A 12,022-nucleotide genomic window follows, 5' to 3' on the forward strand; every position below is an offset into this window, starting at 1 on the left:
ATACCACAAAGAAACACGCTCAACTATGTTCATGGCAGCACTATTTGTAATAGCCAGAACCTGGAAACAACCTAGATGCCCATCAACTGAAGAATGGATTAAGAATATGTGGTACATATACTACTCAGCAGAGAAAAACAATGACAGCATGAAATTTGCAGGCAAATGGATGGAACTATAAAATATCATCCTGAGTGAGGTAACCCAAACCCTGAAAGACAAACATGGTATGTACTCACTCATAAGTGGATTCTAGATATAAAGCAAAGAACAATCAGACTGCAACCCACAGAACCAGGGAGGCTATATGGTAGGGGGCATCCTAGGATGACTGTGGCTTAGAATAAGCTTTGGTTTTACTCAAAAACAAAAAACAAAACAAAAAAATAAAGATAGCTGAATAAAGGGAATGGGCTTATTTTAGTTACAAAGCCCTAGGTTCAAATCTCCTGTACCTCAAAGAAAAAACATTCTCAGAATATCTACTTCTCTACAACATACCTCTGTGTGTCTGATCCTTTCCACCTGCAACTTCCCACCTATATTCATGTAGAAAGTTACAAAGGCTCACAGCTTTGTTATGCCTTGGAAAATGTACCCACACATAACTTAATTTGTGTTGTATAAAGAAATAAGCCAACTGGATTACTAAGACAGCACTTTGAGGCCATTTTATTTAGTAACACAGAGAAACAATGTAGTGATTTCAGTATAAACTCTTTAAAGTGGGAACTCTAGTGTTTTGGCAGCTGAGTATGTTATTCAACTTCTAAGCATGTTAAACTCTCTACTTTTTTGCATTTATTATGTGTGCATGCATATATGTACATGTGCATATGTAGGTCAAAGGACAACTTGCAGGAATTGGTTCTTCTTCTACCACGTGGGTCCCAGGGATCAAGCTTATGCCATGAGTCTCAGTAAGAAATGTCGACCCACTGAGCCATCTTGCCTGCAAAATTATCTGTTCATAAAAGCAAAATGTGAAGCAATTCATAGAGAATTCTCGACAAGCAGTCACATACCATAAGCTTTCCATTATTACTCTACTGATATTGACTGAGGGTATAGAGAAACTTGTTCTCTGCCCTCTTGAGACATGACTGGAAGAGGTGACATTTGGTTCCTGGAGTTGGAAGAGGTGATTCCATTGGTTGTAGCTGTTGGGTGCTGAGAACTGAGCACAGGCCCTTGTGTTTGCTAGGCTTGTGTTGTAGTGCTGAGCTGTCCCAAGCCCTGTTATGACTTTTAAATCATGGTATTGTTTCCAAAAGAAGATACCAGAAGAACAAAAAAACCAAAAGAAGTAAAAGACAGAAGACAAGCTTTTTCATTTTTGTAAGCTTTGGTGTTCTGGGGACACACCCAGCACTGATGTTTCTGGGCTATAGCAGCTCACTCCAATCTGCAGTCCTTCATGCAGTGACAAGCAAGCTGCACTCTGGGCTTTGTCTCCTGTCTGTTTGGATTTCTGTTTCAATCTTAACTTGCAATGCAGCATCAAAAGCTGGAGATGTGTGAGGTGAGATGGACACGTGCCTCAGAGAAATCCCAGATAAGGAGTGATACAGAAGCAATGGACATTCGGCCTCCCCCTCCTCTTTCTTCTAGCCTTCAAGTTTTCATGGAAACCTAGAAGAATTAGCAGAGGAGACACCAATGTTTATTTAATGTTGGCAAAATCTACTGTACTTTGAGGTAAGAAGTCAATAAATGTCTATTGGTCTACAGTTTCAGGTTTATAATTAATTGACCCCATACTAGCAAATGCATGGATTCTTGTTGCAAATGGGAGATACAAGGATGATTCACATTCTACATTTTGAGTGCCAAGTTTGGAATGATTTGAAAAACAGCAGTTTTGAAACACACATATTAAATAAGCAGAGAGTTTAGGTAGACGAAACAATAGATTAAAAAGTGCTGAGGCTGGAGAAAGCCTAATGTGATTTCTTTTTGAATTATATTTATTTATTCCATGTGTGTATGTATGTGTGTGTGTGTTTGTGTGCTCACACACACATGAATGTGTGAATTTGAAGGCATGTGCCACAGCAAATATGTGGAAGTCAGACGACAATTTCTTTAGTCTGAGAGTATGGAACCACCTGGAGATACAGAGATACGTGCCCAAACAATGGCAAAAAGAGTATGTGGTTGGTTTGGCAAGTGCAAACAAATTCATTCATTTGTTCAAATACATCCACAAGGCAACACAACAAGCTAGAGGAACTGGGACCCGTAGAGAAGTAAGTCTTTTTGAACTTTATTAGAAAATACCCTCTTCAGTTGTGGTGGCACATGCCTATAATTTCAACACTAAGAGAGGGCTGATGACTGCTACAAGTTTATGGCCAGCCTGAGCTCTATAGCAAGACTCAGTCTCAAAAACAAAGAAACAACATAAGAAAATCTGGATATGGCAGCTAACACCATTAATTCCAGCAGGTGTGATCTCAGAGGCAGGTGGAACTCTTTGTGAGTTCTACGCCATCCAGGGGTACACAGTGAGACTTTCTCTCAAATAGCACTCAAACGAGAAATGATGAAGTAGAAGTAAGGGGTATATTGGGAGGAGAGGGTATGTACCACCACCACCTGGTGCTAGTAATTTTTCTGCCCTCATTCACATATAGGGATGAGAGTACTGCATTACCAAAAATGATTCCTTCCTGCACCAAGGAAGTATTAGTTTATTTTCTTTTTCCAAGTACCATGTCCTGTTGTTTACTGAGTACTATACTTCCACCCAGTAATCATCATACTTGAGACAACAATGACACAGGCAATACCTTACAGAGCAAATCATTAAAAGGAAAAACAAAACCCTAATAATGTATGTAGGTCATCCCTTGGCCAATATGGGACCTTAGAGAAGCTGTTCTACTGGTTTTCCTGAAATAGCACCATACACCATAAGCTAACCTCAATCTAAGATATTTTCCAAATATGAATGGAATGACTATTGCCAAGAACCTGATTATGAAAGCTTATTCTAGAGTAGGAGAACCAAAACTTCAGATCCATTCTGACACTGCTTATGATATTAGTTTTTAAAAGATTAATTAGATCATAGAGAGAGTTTCTGAGAAAAAGGATGAATTTCTTTTCTAGACGTTGTGGATGAGAGACTTAGGAGATGGCTCAGTTTGTAAAGTGCCTGACTTGAACTTGATCCCCAGCATTCATGTGAAATGGCAGGTAGGCATCTGGCATCTGTCACCCCAGCCCTGGAGGGGTGGATACAGGCAGATCCCTGGAGCTCACTGGCCAGTAAGCCTAGCCAAATGGATGATTTCCAATGTTGGTCAGAAGCCATGTCTCAAAAACAAAGGTGGAAAGCAATCGAGGAAGACAACTAATGTTGATCTCTGGTCCATATGTATACCTGCACACACACATATCAACATGAATATATATCATACACACAAGTACACACACACACACACACACACACACACACACACACACACCCTACAAAAAGGAGGATCTAGGTTATATACATAATAACATAATTAAAATAAAACTAATTCAAGGCTTAAATCTAAATGGTCACAGTTTTCCCAAGGGTGCAGGTGATTATGACAGGGTTTGTTATTGTTGTTTTTGTTTTTTTTAAGACATAGTTCTCTGTGTAACCTTGGCTGTCCTGGAACTCACGTAGACCAGGCTAGCCTCGAACTCAAGGATCTGCCTGCCTCTGCTTCCCAAGTGATGGAATTAAAGGTGTGCACCACTGCCTTGGCAATTTTTGTAAGTTGTAATTTTGTGAGTACTTAACTATATGCTAGGTACTGAGTCTAATATTTTATTTATTCTCTGATCCAGGATCTCACTGGGTAGTCCCTGCTGTCCTGGAATTCAATATGTAGACCATACAGGTCTCAAATTCACAAAGATCCACTTGTGTCTGCCTCCTAAATATCAGAATTAAAGGTGTGCATCTGGTCTTAGGTACTTTAATGCAGTTTTTCATTTGATACAAATGGTGTGTGTGTGTGTGTGTGTGTGTGTGTGTGTGTGTGTTACTGGGAATTGTACCTAGAGCTTCACTCATGCTAGGCAAATGTTCTATTAAAGAGCCACTTCTAAGGGTTGGGGATGCGCAATGCCCTGGGTCGAGTCCTCAGCTCTGGAAAAAAAAAAAAAAAGAAGAAGAAGAAGAGCTATGCTTCTGTTGCTATGAGTAGTTCTATGAGACTAGGAGTTATGATCCCCTGAAGTTAAGCTCATAGAGAGTCAAAAATTTTCTTAAGATTAGAGACAGCAACTCAAGGCAGAGGTACACTCTTATCTCCTCCACGGCTTAAGTATCTTACCAGTATCCTATCCTGCTTCTCAGTACTGACGGTGTCAACCCTTGTAAAATCCTATCTCCACATCTAACTCTTCTTATTTTGTTTTGAACATTAGTACATGGAATTGTCTACTTAATAACTCTACCTTGATGCCTGATAGGAAAACAATGTGCTTCAGTAACTGTTACCACCTGTCTCAGCTGCTCAAGCCCTAAGTCTTGTAGGCATCCTTGATTCCCCTATAAACACAGTCAAATTGCGGCAATCTTCCCCTTTGAAGCAAGGCTTTATTTTGGCTTATGGCACGAGGGGCTATGGTGCATAACGGAGAGGAAGGCCTGGCAGTAGGAGGAGCATGAAGTGGCTGGTTATATTGCTTCTGCAGTTAGGAAGCAGATAATGATGAGTGCTGGTATTCACTGGCTTCTTCCCTTCCCCCTTATTCTTCAGTGTGGGATTCCAATTCCAATCCACGGGACAGTGCCACCCATATTTGAGTTGGCCTTTCCTCTTCAGTTAAACCTCTCTCAAAGACATTCCAAAGATATGCCCAGAGGTGTGTCCATTAGGTGACCCCAAAAATAGTCAAACTAATGATGGAGATGACTGTCATAGGTCTACCACTTGTCAACTCTACATCAAAACACATCTTTCCATTCCTGGTCCTCAAAGGCTCATTCTAAACAGGACAGCTGTACCATCTCATCTAAAGGTCAAGGGTGACTGCAGAAGGAGGGGAGGGATGACTGTAAGAGCCAGAGAATGGGGAGATGTGTAACAAAAAGTCATCCCCTGGACTTGTTAGTCACTGCATTCATGAACTGCAGTTGTGGTTATCTGTATAAGACCTGCACATGGTTGGACCTGTGAGCAGGAACTGTGCCACAGCCTGGATGTTACCTGTCTTGAAATTTCTACTACCAAACAAGTTAGTCTATTACCTTAGAATTCAGTCTTACTCAAAAATTTCAGGCCATGAACAGAATGTATTCCAGTTCTTTGCTAGACTCAAACACAAGTGGCCTCTAGCCATTAAGAGTCTCGTTCTTCTCCAAAGCCTCACAAGCCTGGCCTCCACTGCATTTTTTTTTTTTTTACTTTCTTCCAAACTCTCACCAGAATGGCCCTTTAAGCTTTGCTTGCAATATTCTAAGTTTTCTTTAGTCTCCTGTGCCAAAATCTTTCAAATTCCTCCCGAAAGCCCAAGAACCACTCAGGCTCATTACTGTACCTCAGAACCAATTTTCTATAGCACTTTTCTTGTTGCTGTGACAAAAATAGCTGACAAAATCAACCTATTGGAAGAAGTGTTTGTTTTGGCTCATGGTTTGAACAGATACAGTCTTACCATGGCAGGGAAAACATGACTGTGAGGAGGCTCACACTGTGTCTGCAGTCAGGAATCCAGAGGTATGCTGGTGGTCTCATTGCTGAACCTGTTGGGTCTACTTTTAAAGTATACCCAGACTTAACCACTTTTATCTCCAGTGCCATAAACTATTTCAAGCCATTATTATTCTCCAGCTGGATTTCCAAGATAGTCTCATAATTAGCTGTTGCCATTGTAGACCATGATCTATGAAGTACCCAGTTACCTTTTTGAGAACAAGGATCATATTGTTTTACTCTTCTGCTTGAAACACTGCCCTAATGTAAACATCTTAGGATGGTCTATAATTCCCACTGCTCCCCGCCTTATCTGCCTTCTGTTTTTAATCCTTAATAGTATTTAGCTGTTCAGCATATTTCAATGATGTAGATATTTTCAAGTATCAAAATTTCAAATATGTTTGCTGTGGGATGTCTTTCTGTTTGTTGTGAATATGTGTTGCTCTGATTGGTTGATAAATAAAGCTGCATTGGCCTATGGCAAGTCAGCTTAGAGTCAGGCGGGAAATCTAAGCAGATATAAGGAGAAAAGAAAGGACAGGAGGGAGATATGCCAGCTGCCGCCAAAGGAGTAGCAAGATGCTAGCAGACCAGTAATGTCTGGCAACTTATAGATTAATAGAAATGAGTTAAGAGCTAGCTAGCAAGAAGCCTACCATAGGCCATACAGTTTGTAATTCATATTAAGCCTCTAAGTGATTTTTTTCCGGGGGGGGGGTTCAAGACAGGGTTTCTCTGTGTAGTTTTCGTGCCTGTCCTGGATCTTGCTCTGTAGACCAGGCTTATAAGCGGCTGCAGGACCATGGGGCCTGCCAGGACCAGAGAAACTCAGGACCAGAGAAACTTTCGACTACATAAGGTCCTTCCTGATATTTTCACATTTTACTATAACTTAATTTCATGTGCTTTGGGAGGACTGGAAAGGGCAAATTTGAGGTGGATTTTGTTGTTTGTTTTTGTTTGAAATATGGTCCCCCCCCATGGAGCCCAAGCTGTGTGGCTTCAAAATTGAATCCTCAGTCTCCAGAGTTGTTAGAATTACAGGTGTGAACCACCACACACACTGCTGGGTTGGAGGTCTGGGAAACTAGTAAGGTATGAAGAGTAGGTCCAAGCACCAAAACAAATTTTAAAATGTATCAGTACTATGGAGTAGTATTGAGGGTTCAGCTGTGCTCTGTGATTGAAACTCAGTAACAGAATGCATATTGCTAAGTCTTTTTTGGATTGTGGCCAGCTACTTCAGTACCCAAAGGAAGACGTGGATGGTAGGGTACTATTAAAAGAAAGATGATGCAAAGGTCTTGACAAATTGTTATGGTTAATATCATCAACTTTTGGACCAAGAATTACTTAGGAGCTAAACCTATGGGTATGTCTATAAGGGACTTTCTAGACACAATAATTAAGGTTTGAGACCCTAAATATGGTCTGTAACATTCCATAGGTTGGGGTCCTAGACTGAATAAGAAGGAGAAAGTGATCTAGACACCATTATTCATCTCTCTCTGCTTCCTGACTGCTGATACAATGCAATGTGACTAGCTGCCTCACACTTCTGTCACCTTGCTTTCCTAGCTAGAATAGACCCTGTCCTTAAACTGTGAGGCAAATCAATCCCCTCCTTCCTCAACTTGCTTTTCTGTGTTATTTTGTCACAACAAGAGAAGTAATGAACACACAAATGGTACTGAATTATGCCCACAGGTGTAACACAAGGAGGATGGGGAAGAACAGAGGGTGTTTGTGTCTGGCCAGTTGTGCCAACTTATAACTGCTAAACAGAAACACTGACTCAAAGGGCCAAGATAACCTAGAGCTGACGTTAAGAACTTTGATTTGACCTGGGCATGGTGGTGCATGTCTCCTAGCATTTGGGAGGCAGAGGCAGGAATGTCAGGAGTTACAGCTAAAAACTGAACAGTTTTTACTGTACAGTTACAGTTAAAAACAAAAAAGTAAAAAAAAAAAAGGCTGAGTGGGTACAGAAAGGCACTTTCCACCAAGCCTGATGGCTTTACTCCTACTCTTGGAGTCCACACAGTGAGAAGAACAAGCTGACTCCCACAAGTTCTCTTCTGACCTCCACATGCCATGCCCCCAACTCAGTAAATAGACGTATTTTTTTAAAGAAAATAAATTTGATCATTTAAAAACAAAATAGACAAATAAATAAATACAGGCATTATATATGTAATATTCACTTTGGAACATGATATATATATCATGAATTTCTAAAAGGAATCTATATCTTAAGCACTGTATCTACTTGCTAAACCTTTCAATAAAATAAGGATTCAGCTTTTAAAAGGTTTTCAGTCTTGCCAATCCTTCAAGTTACTGGAAGGAGGCTTCTTATGCCTCTGCTCCCTTCAAAACAATTCCGATTCTCCTGTCCTATTTACAAGGTCCAAAGCAAATAAAACAAGTTAAGCCAAGTGTTGGAAAGGCATAAAATGCTTTGTCATGACCTCTAATTAATTTGCCCAATATTTCCCATTTACCAATTGAGCTTTAATTTTCAGTGTTCTAACTACTGTGAACCTTGTTTTGAGCAAGGCCATGTTCCCCTCCTCCTCCATCCATCAACACAGCTCACTTCTGCATCCCTCCAGATAAGCAGTCTCTCTTGCTACATTTGGTTCTTGTAGATGTGGTTTGCCTGTATTGTTCCCTGGAATCATTACTGTATTTTATATCGCATGTAATATATAGTATGTATCAGAAAGCCTTTCTGCTCCATTGCTGGGGCCTTTGTGCATGATGGGCAAGCATGCCACCACAGGGCTACAAACACTCTTGTCTTTCTGTTTTAGAGCCTCATGTGCTTCTGCTATAACATGGGCACTAGGACTAATCTTTGGAAGGCCCATAGTGATCAACTGAGGAAAGCCATGGCGTTCACATTGTTTAGGACCCTTAAGAAGTGCTTGTCAAGATGAGTTCAGGAAACGTCTCTTTACGATGACGTCACGTCAGGGGACCCGAGAACCACTGCAGATCCACACGGGTGGAGAGCAACACTCCAACTACCTGTCACACAATTTGGAGTTTCCGCGTACTACCACCTTCCAGGCAGTGACTGACTCGGGCAACCGGAATTTTAGCTGAGCAGCAGATGGCTTTCCGGAACTAGCCACGGCGGGCGACAAGTGCCGGTGAGGCCCGGAAGCGAGGAAGGCCCGCGGCGAGAACCTCTGCCTGGGCGCTTCCCGGGCCCCTCCCCGCGACCGGAAGGCCTCAGCCTCCTCACGTCAAGGACCTGCGGGTTCTCAGTCCAGCCGGCCACCGCTACGCCGCCGCGTTCCCGTCCTTCCTCCGGCCCGGCCGTGGGGTCTCCCCGTATACTACGCAGGGGCCAAGGGGCGTGGCGCGGTGACGCACAGAGGACTGACGCGATGACGCAGCGCGGCGCGGTGACGCACGCCCCTTTGTTGGCTCAGTAGCGGTAGCAGCGGCCGCGGAGGTGGCGCTGGGGACTGTTTTCCGTCCGAGGCCGGAGCGGAGCGGTGTCTGACTGAGGCGGGCAGCAAGCGGCCCCCGCGCTCCCTCCCGCCCTGCTCCGCGCCCTCCCGGCCGCCGCCGCCGCCCGCCTCCAACCGCCGCACCGGGGGAGCAGCCGCGGCCCACGGGGCCGGAACCAGGCCTGCGTCCGGACGGCAGCCGGAGCCGGAGCGAGAGCCGGGGCCTCGGCGTCCCCGCCCTCTCCGCGCCGCGGCCAGCGTCCGCCGGGCCCGCGCGCGTCGCGCCATGGACTCGGACGAGGGCTACAACTACGAGTTCGACGAGGACGAGGAGTGCAGCGAGGAGGACAGCGGCGCCGAGGAGGAGGAGGACGACGACGAGGACGAGCCGGACGATGATAACCTGGACCTGGGCGAGGTGGAGCTGGTGGAGCCCGGGCTGGGCGTCGGCGGGGAGCGGGACGGACTGCTGTGCGGGGAGACGGGCGGCGGCGGCGGCAGCGCTCTGGGGCCTGGAGGAGGTGGCGGTGGCGGCGGCGGCGGCGGTGGCCCGGGGCACGAGCAGGAGGAGGATTACCGCTACGAGGTGCTCACGGCCGAGCAGATCCTGCAGCACATGGTGGAATGTATCCGGGAGGTCAACGAGGTCATCCAGGTGAGGGGCCCCGCCACGCCGTCAGGCCCCGGGACCGGCATGGGGATCGGATCCGGGCGGCCCGCGCGGCGCCGAGGGGGCAGGCCTGGGCCTGGCCCGCCCCAGGCCTGTCCGCTCTGCCGGCCGGTCGGGAGGTGCGTTTGGGCGGTGCTTCCCGGAGTCCTGGTATGGCGGAGGCCTGGGGCTGCCTGAGCGGTCCTGGCCGGCAGTTCCTGCGTGACCAGCGGCTCTAGCCGGCAGTTCCTCGTGCTGGAGGATAGGCTACAGGGGCGGGCTGGAGGAGGGGGTGAGGGAGTGAGTGTGGAAGAGGTGTCAGAAAGAATCCGGCCCTTTTCCACCCCGTTTATCCTAGCCCTTGAGTCTCTTGAGCAGTTTCAGACGGGATTAGGGCAGGCCCTTCAGAGCAGCTTTGGTGTACGATTGCCCCAAGTGGGCACCGGCTAATAAAGAAATGGATCTCCTTGGCAGTCTTAAGTGGCTACTTAAAGGTGGGGGAAGGGAACTGTTTCTCGGAAGAGGTGATGATGGGCTTTATTTTCTGATGGTGAGGCTTGTACCTTTGTGTTTGTGTGTGTGTGTGTCTTTTTTGTTTGGGACCTAACTGCTACTACTTCCCGTGGTAGCATGTAACTTGATGGAAGCTGTTGGAATAGTTACTGCAGATTGCCTGTCTACCCTTGCAGCCTCAGCAACAATAAAACTCAGTGTTGTCTAATTGGACAAAACTCTATTGTGAATTAGAAAGGCTTTCAGCTCTTGAACTCCTTCTCAGAAGATTTCTATTTCGTGCATAGAAAGTTAGGCTTGCTTCAAGCCAGTAACTACATCTCACTTAACACTATACATCAGGTTTTGTATTTTTGAGTTTTAGGAATTTCGATTAGTTTGGGGAAAACGTTGTCACGAATGCGACATGATTGAAAAATAAAAAACCGACCTTGTGTGAAAATCTGAAATTCTAGCTACTTTGGAGGCTGAGGCAGGTGGGTGGCAAGTTTAAGTCCTGCTTGGCCTACAGAGTGAGCTCAAGGCTGCCCCGGCAACTTGGTGAGACCCTGTCTCTAAAAGAGAAGAGCTGGGGATACGGCTCAGTGGTAGAGCACAGGACTAGCATGTTTGAGGCTCTGCATTCAGTCTTCAGTATTGCAGAAATAGAAAAATGAAGTCTTGATCCAGTTCAACTTTTAGAAAACAGTAGTTACATGGGAGGAAACTACATTGAACTAGTTACTCTTGTTTTTAAGCACATCACTCTCCCCCCAACACCCCAACCACCCAGGGTTTCTCTTTGTAGTTTTGGTGCTTGTCCTGGATCTCACTCTGTATACCAGGCTGGCCTCAAACTCACAGAGATCCATCTGCCTGGCTCTGCCTCCCGACTCCTGGGATTAAAGTTGTGGACCACCACTGCCCAGCTAGCACATTACTTTTTCCCCTAAAACTAGTATGGGTTGGCTTAATATTCATGGACAGATTTATCAGTGTCACTGCCTACTTGGTGACTTTCCATTATTAATATGTTTGTGGTCTCATCCAGTAGGCACCGTTTTGCAGATTAAACCATCAATGCATTAAAGAATGGGTGGGTTTTGAATAATGGAAAAATCTCATCTAGTGCTGTTATTAGTGGAAATCTCAAGTTTCAGTATAATGTAATCTCAGAATTAAGTGGAAGGATTGTAGAAGTCAGATAAGTTTCACTGCTCTAATTTAGTTCTTTGAAAATTGAGATTTACTTCTTTTCCCTTTTTAAGAAACAAATTATTTTAATAAGGTATTTGTGGTTAAAACTTGAATTCTTTTTATTTACATGGAGTTATATCAAATCTGATGTTTTCAACTTACTACCTAACTCACTGACATTTTAATTATGTTTTGAAATAACTCAAGGGTATTTATCAGAAACTTCTGACTTTAAATGTGTATTTTACTATAATTAAATCTCATCCAATTTTGTTAGTTCTTAGATTTGTCTTAGTTAGCTAGGTCAGAAACATGATGTCATTTCTGGAACAGAAAAGTAACTGATGTGTATGACATCATTCTTTCTTAGTTTAGATAAGAGAATGAATGCTAATGAACTACCAAGACCTATGAAAAGTAGGGATTCTTTTTTTGGGGGGTGTCCCTTACTTTTTCCATATTTCCTTGCTTCATTATTCCAGCTTTTTTTTTTTTTGGTTTTTCGAGACAGGGTTTCTCTGTGTAGCTTTGCG

At 44.3% G+C, this 12,022-nt stretch overlaps 1 protein-coding gene across 1 annotated transcript in view; it reads left to right on the forward strand.

Annotated features, from left to right (window-relative positions):
* Nucleotides 1–9,116: 9,116 nt before the first annotated feature.
* Arih1 (ariadne RBR E3 ubiquitin protein ligase 1) overlaps nt 9,117–12,022 on the forward strand; it is a 100,046-nt gene continuing 97,140 nt past the window's right edge. Inside the window, exon 1 of the mRNA XM_028892516.2 lies at nt 9,117–9,806. Within this exon, the coding sequence (XP_028748349.1) occupies nt 9,438–9,806 (369 nt within the window). The 5' untranslated portion in view covers nt 9,117–9,437. The remainder of the gene's footprint in view (nt 9,807–12,022) is intronic.

The sequence above is a fragment of the Peromyscus leucopus genome, chromosome 7 (genome assembly GCF_004664715.2).
Source record: "Peromyscus leucopus breed LL Stock chromosome 7, UCI_PerLeu_2.1, whole genome shotgun sequence".
In the NCBI taxonomy this organism is placed as follows: Eukaryota; Metazoa; Chordata; class Mammalia; order Rodentia; family Cricetidae; genus Peromyscus; species Peromyscus leucopus.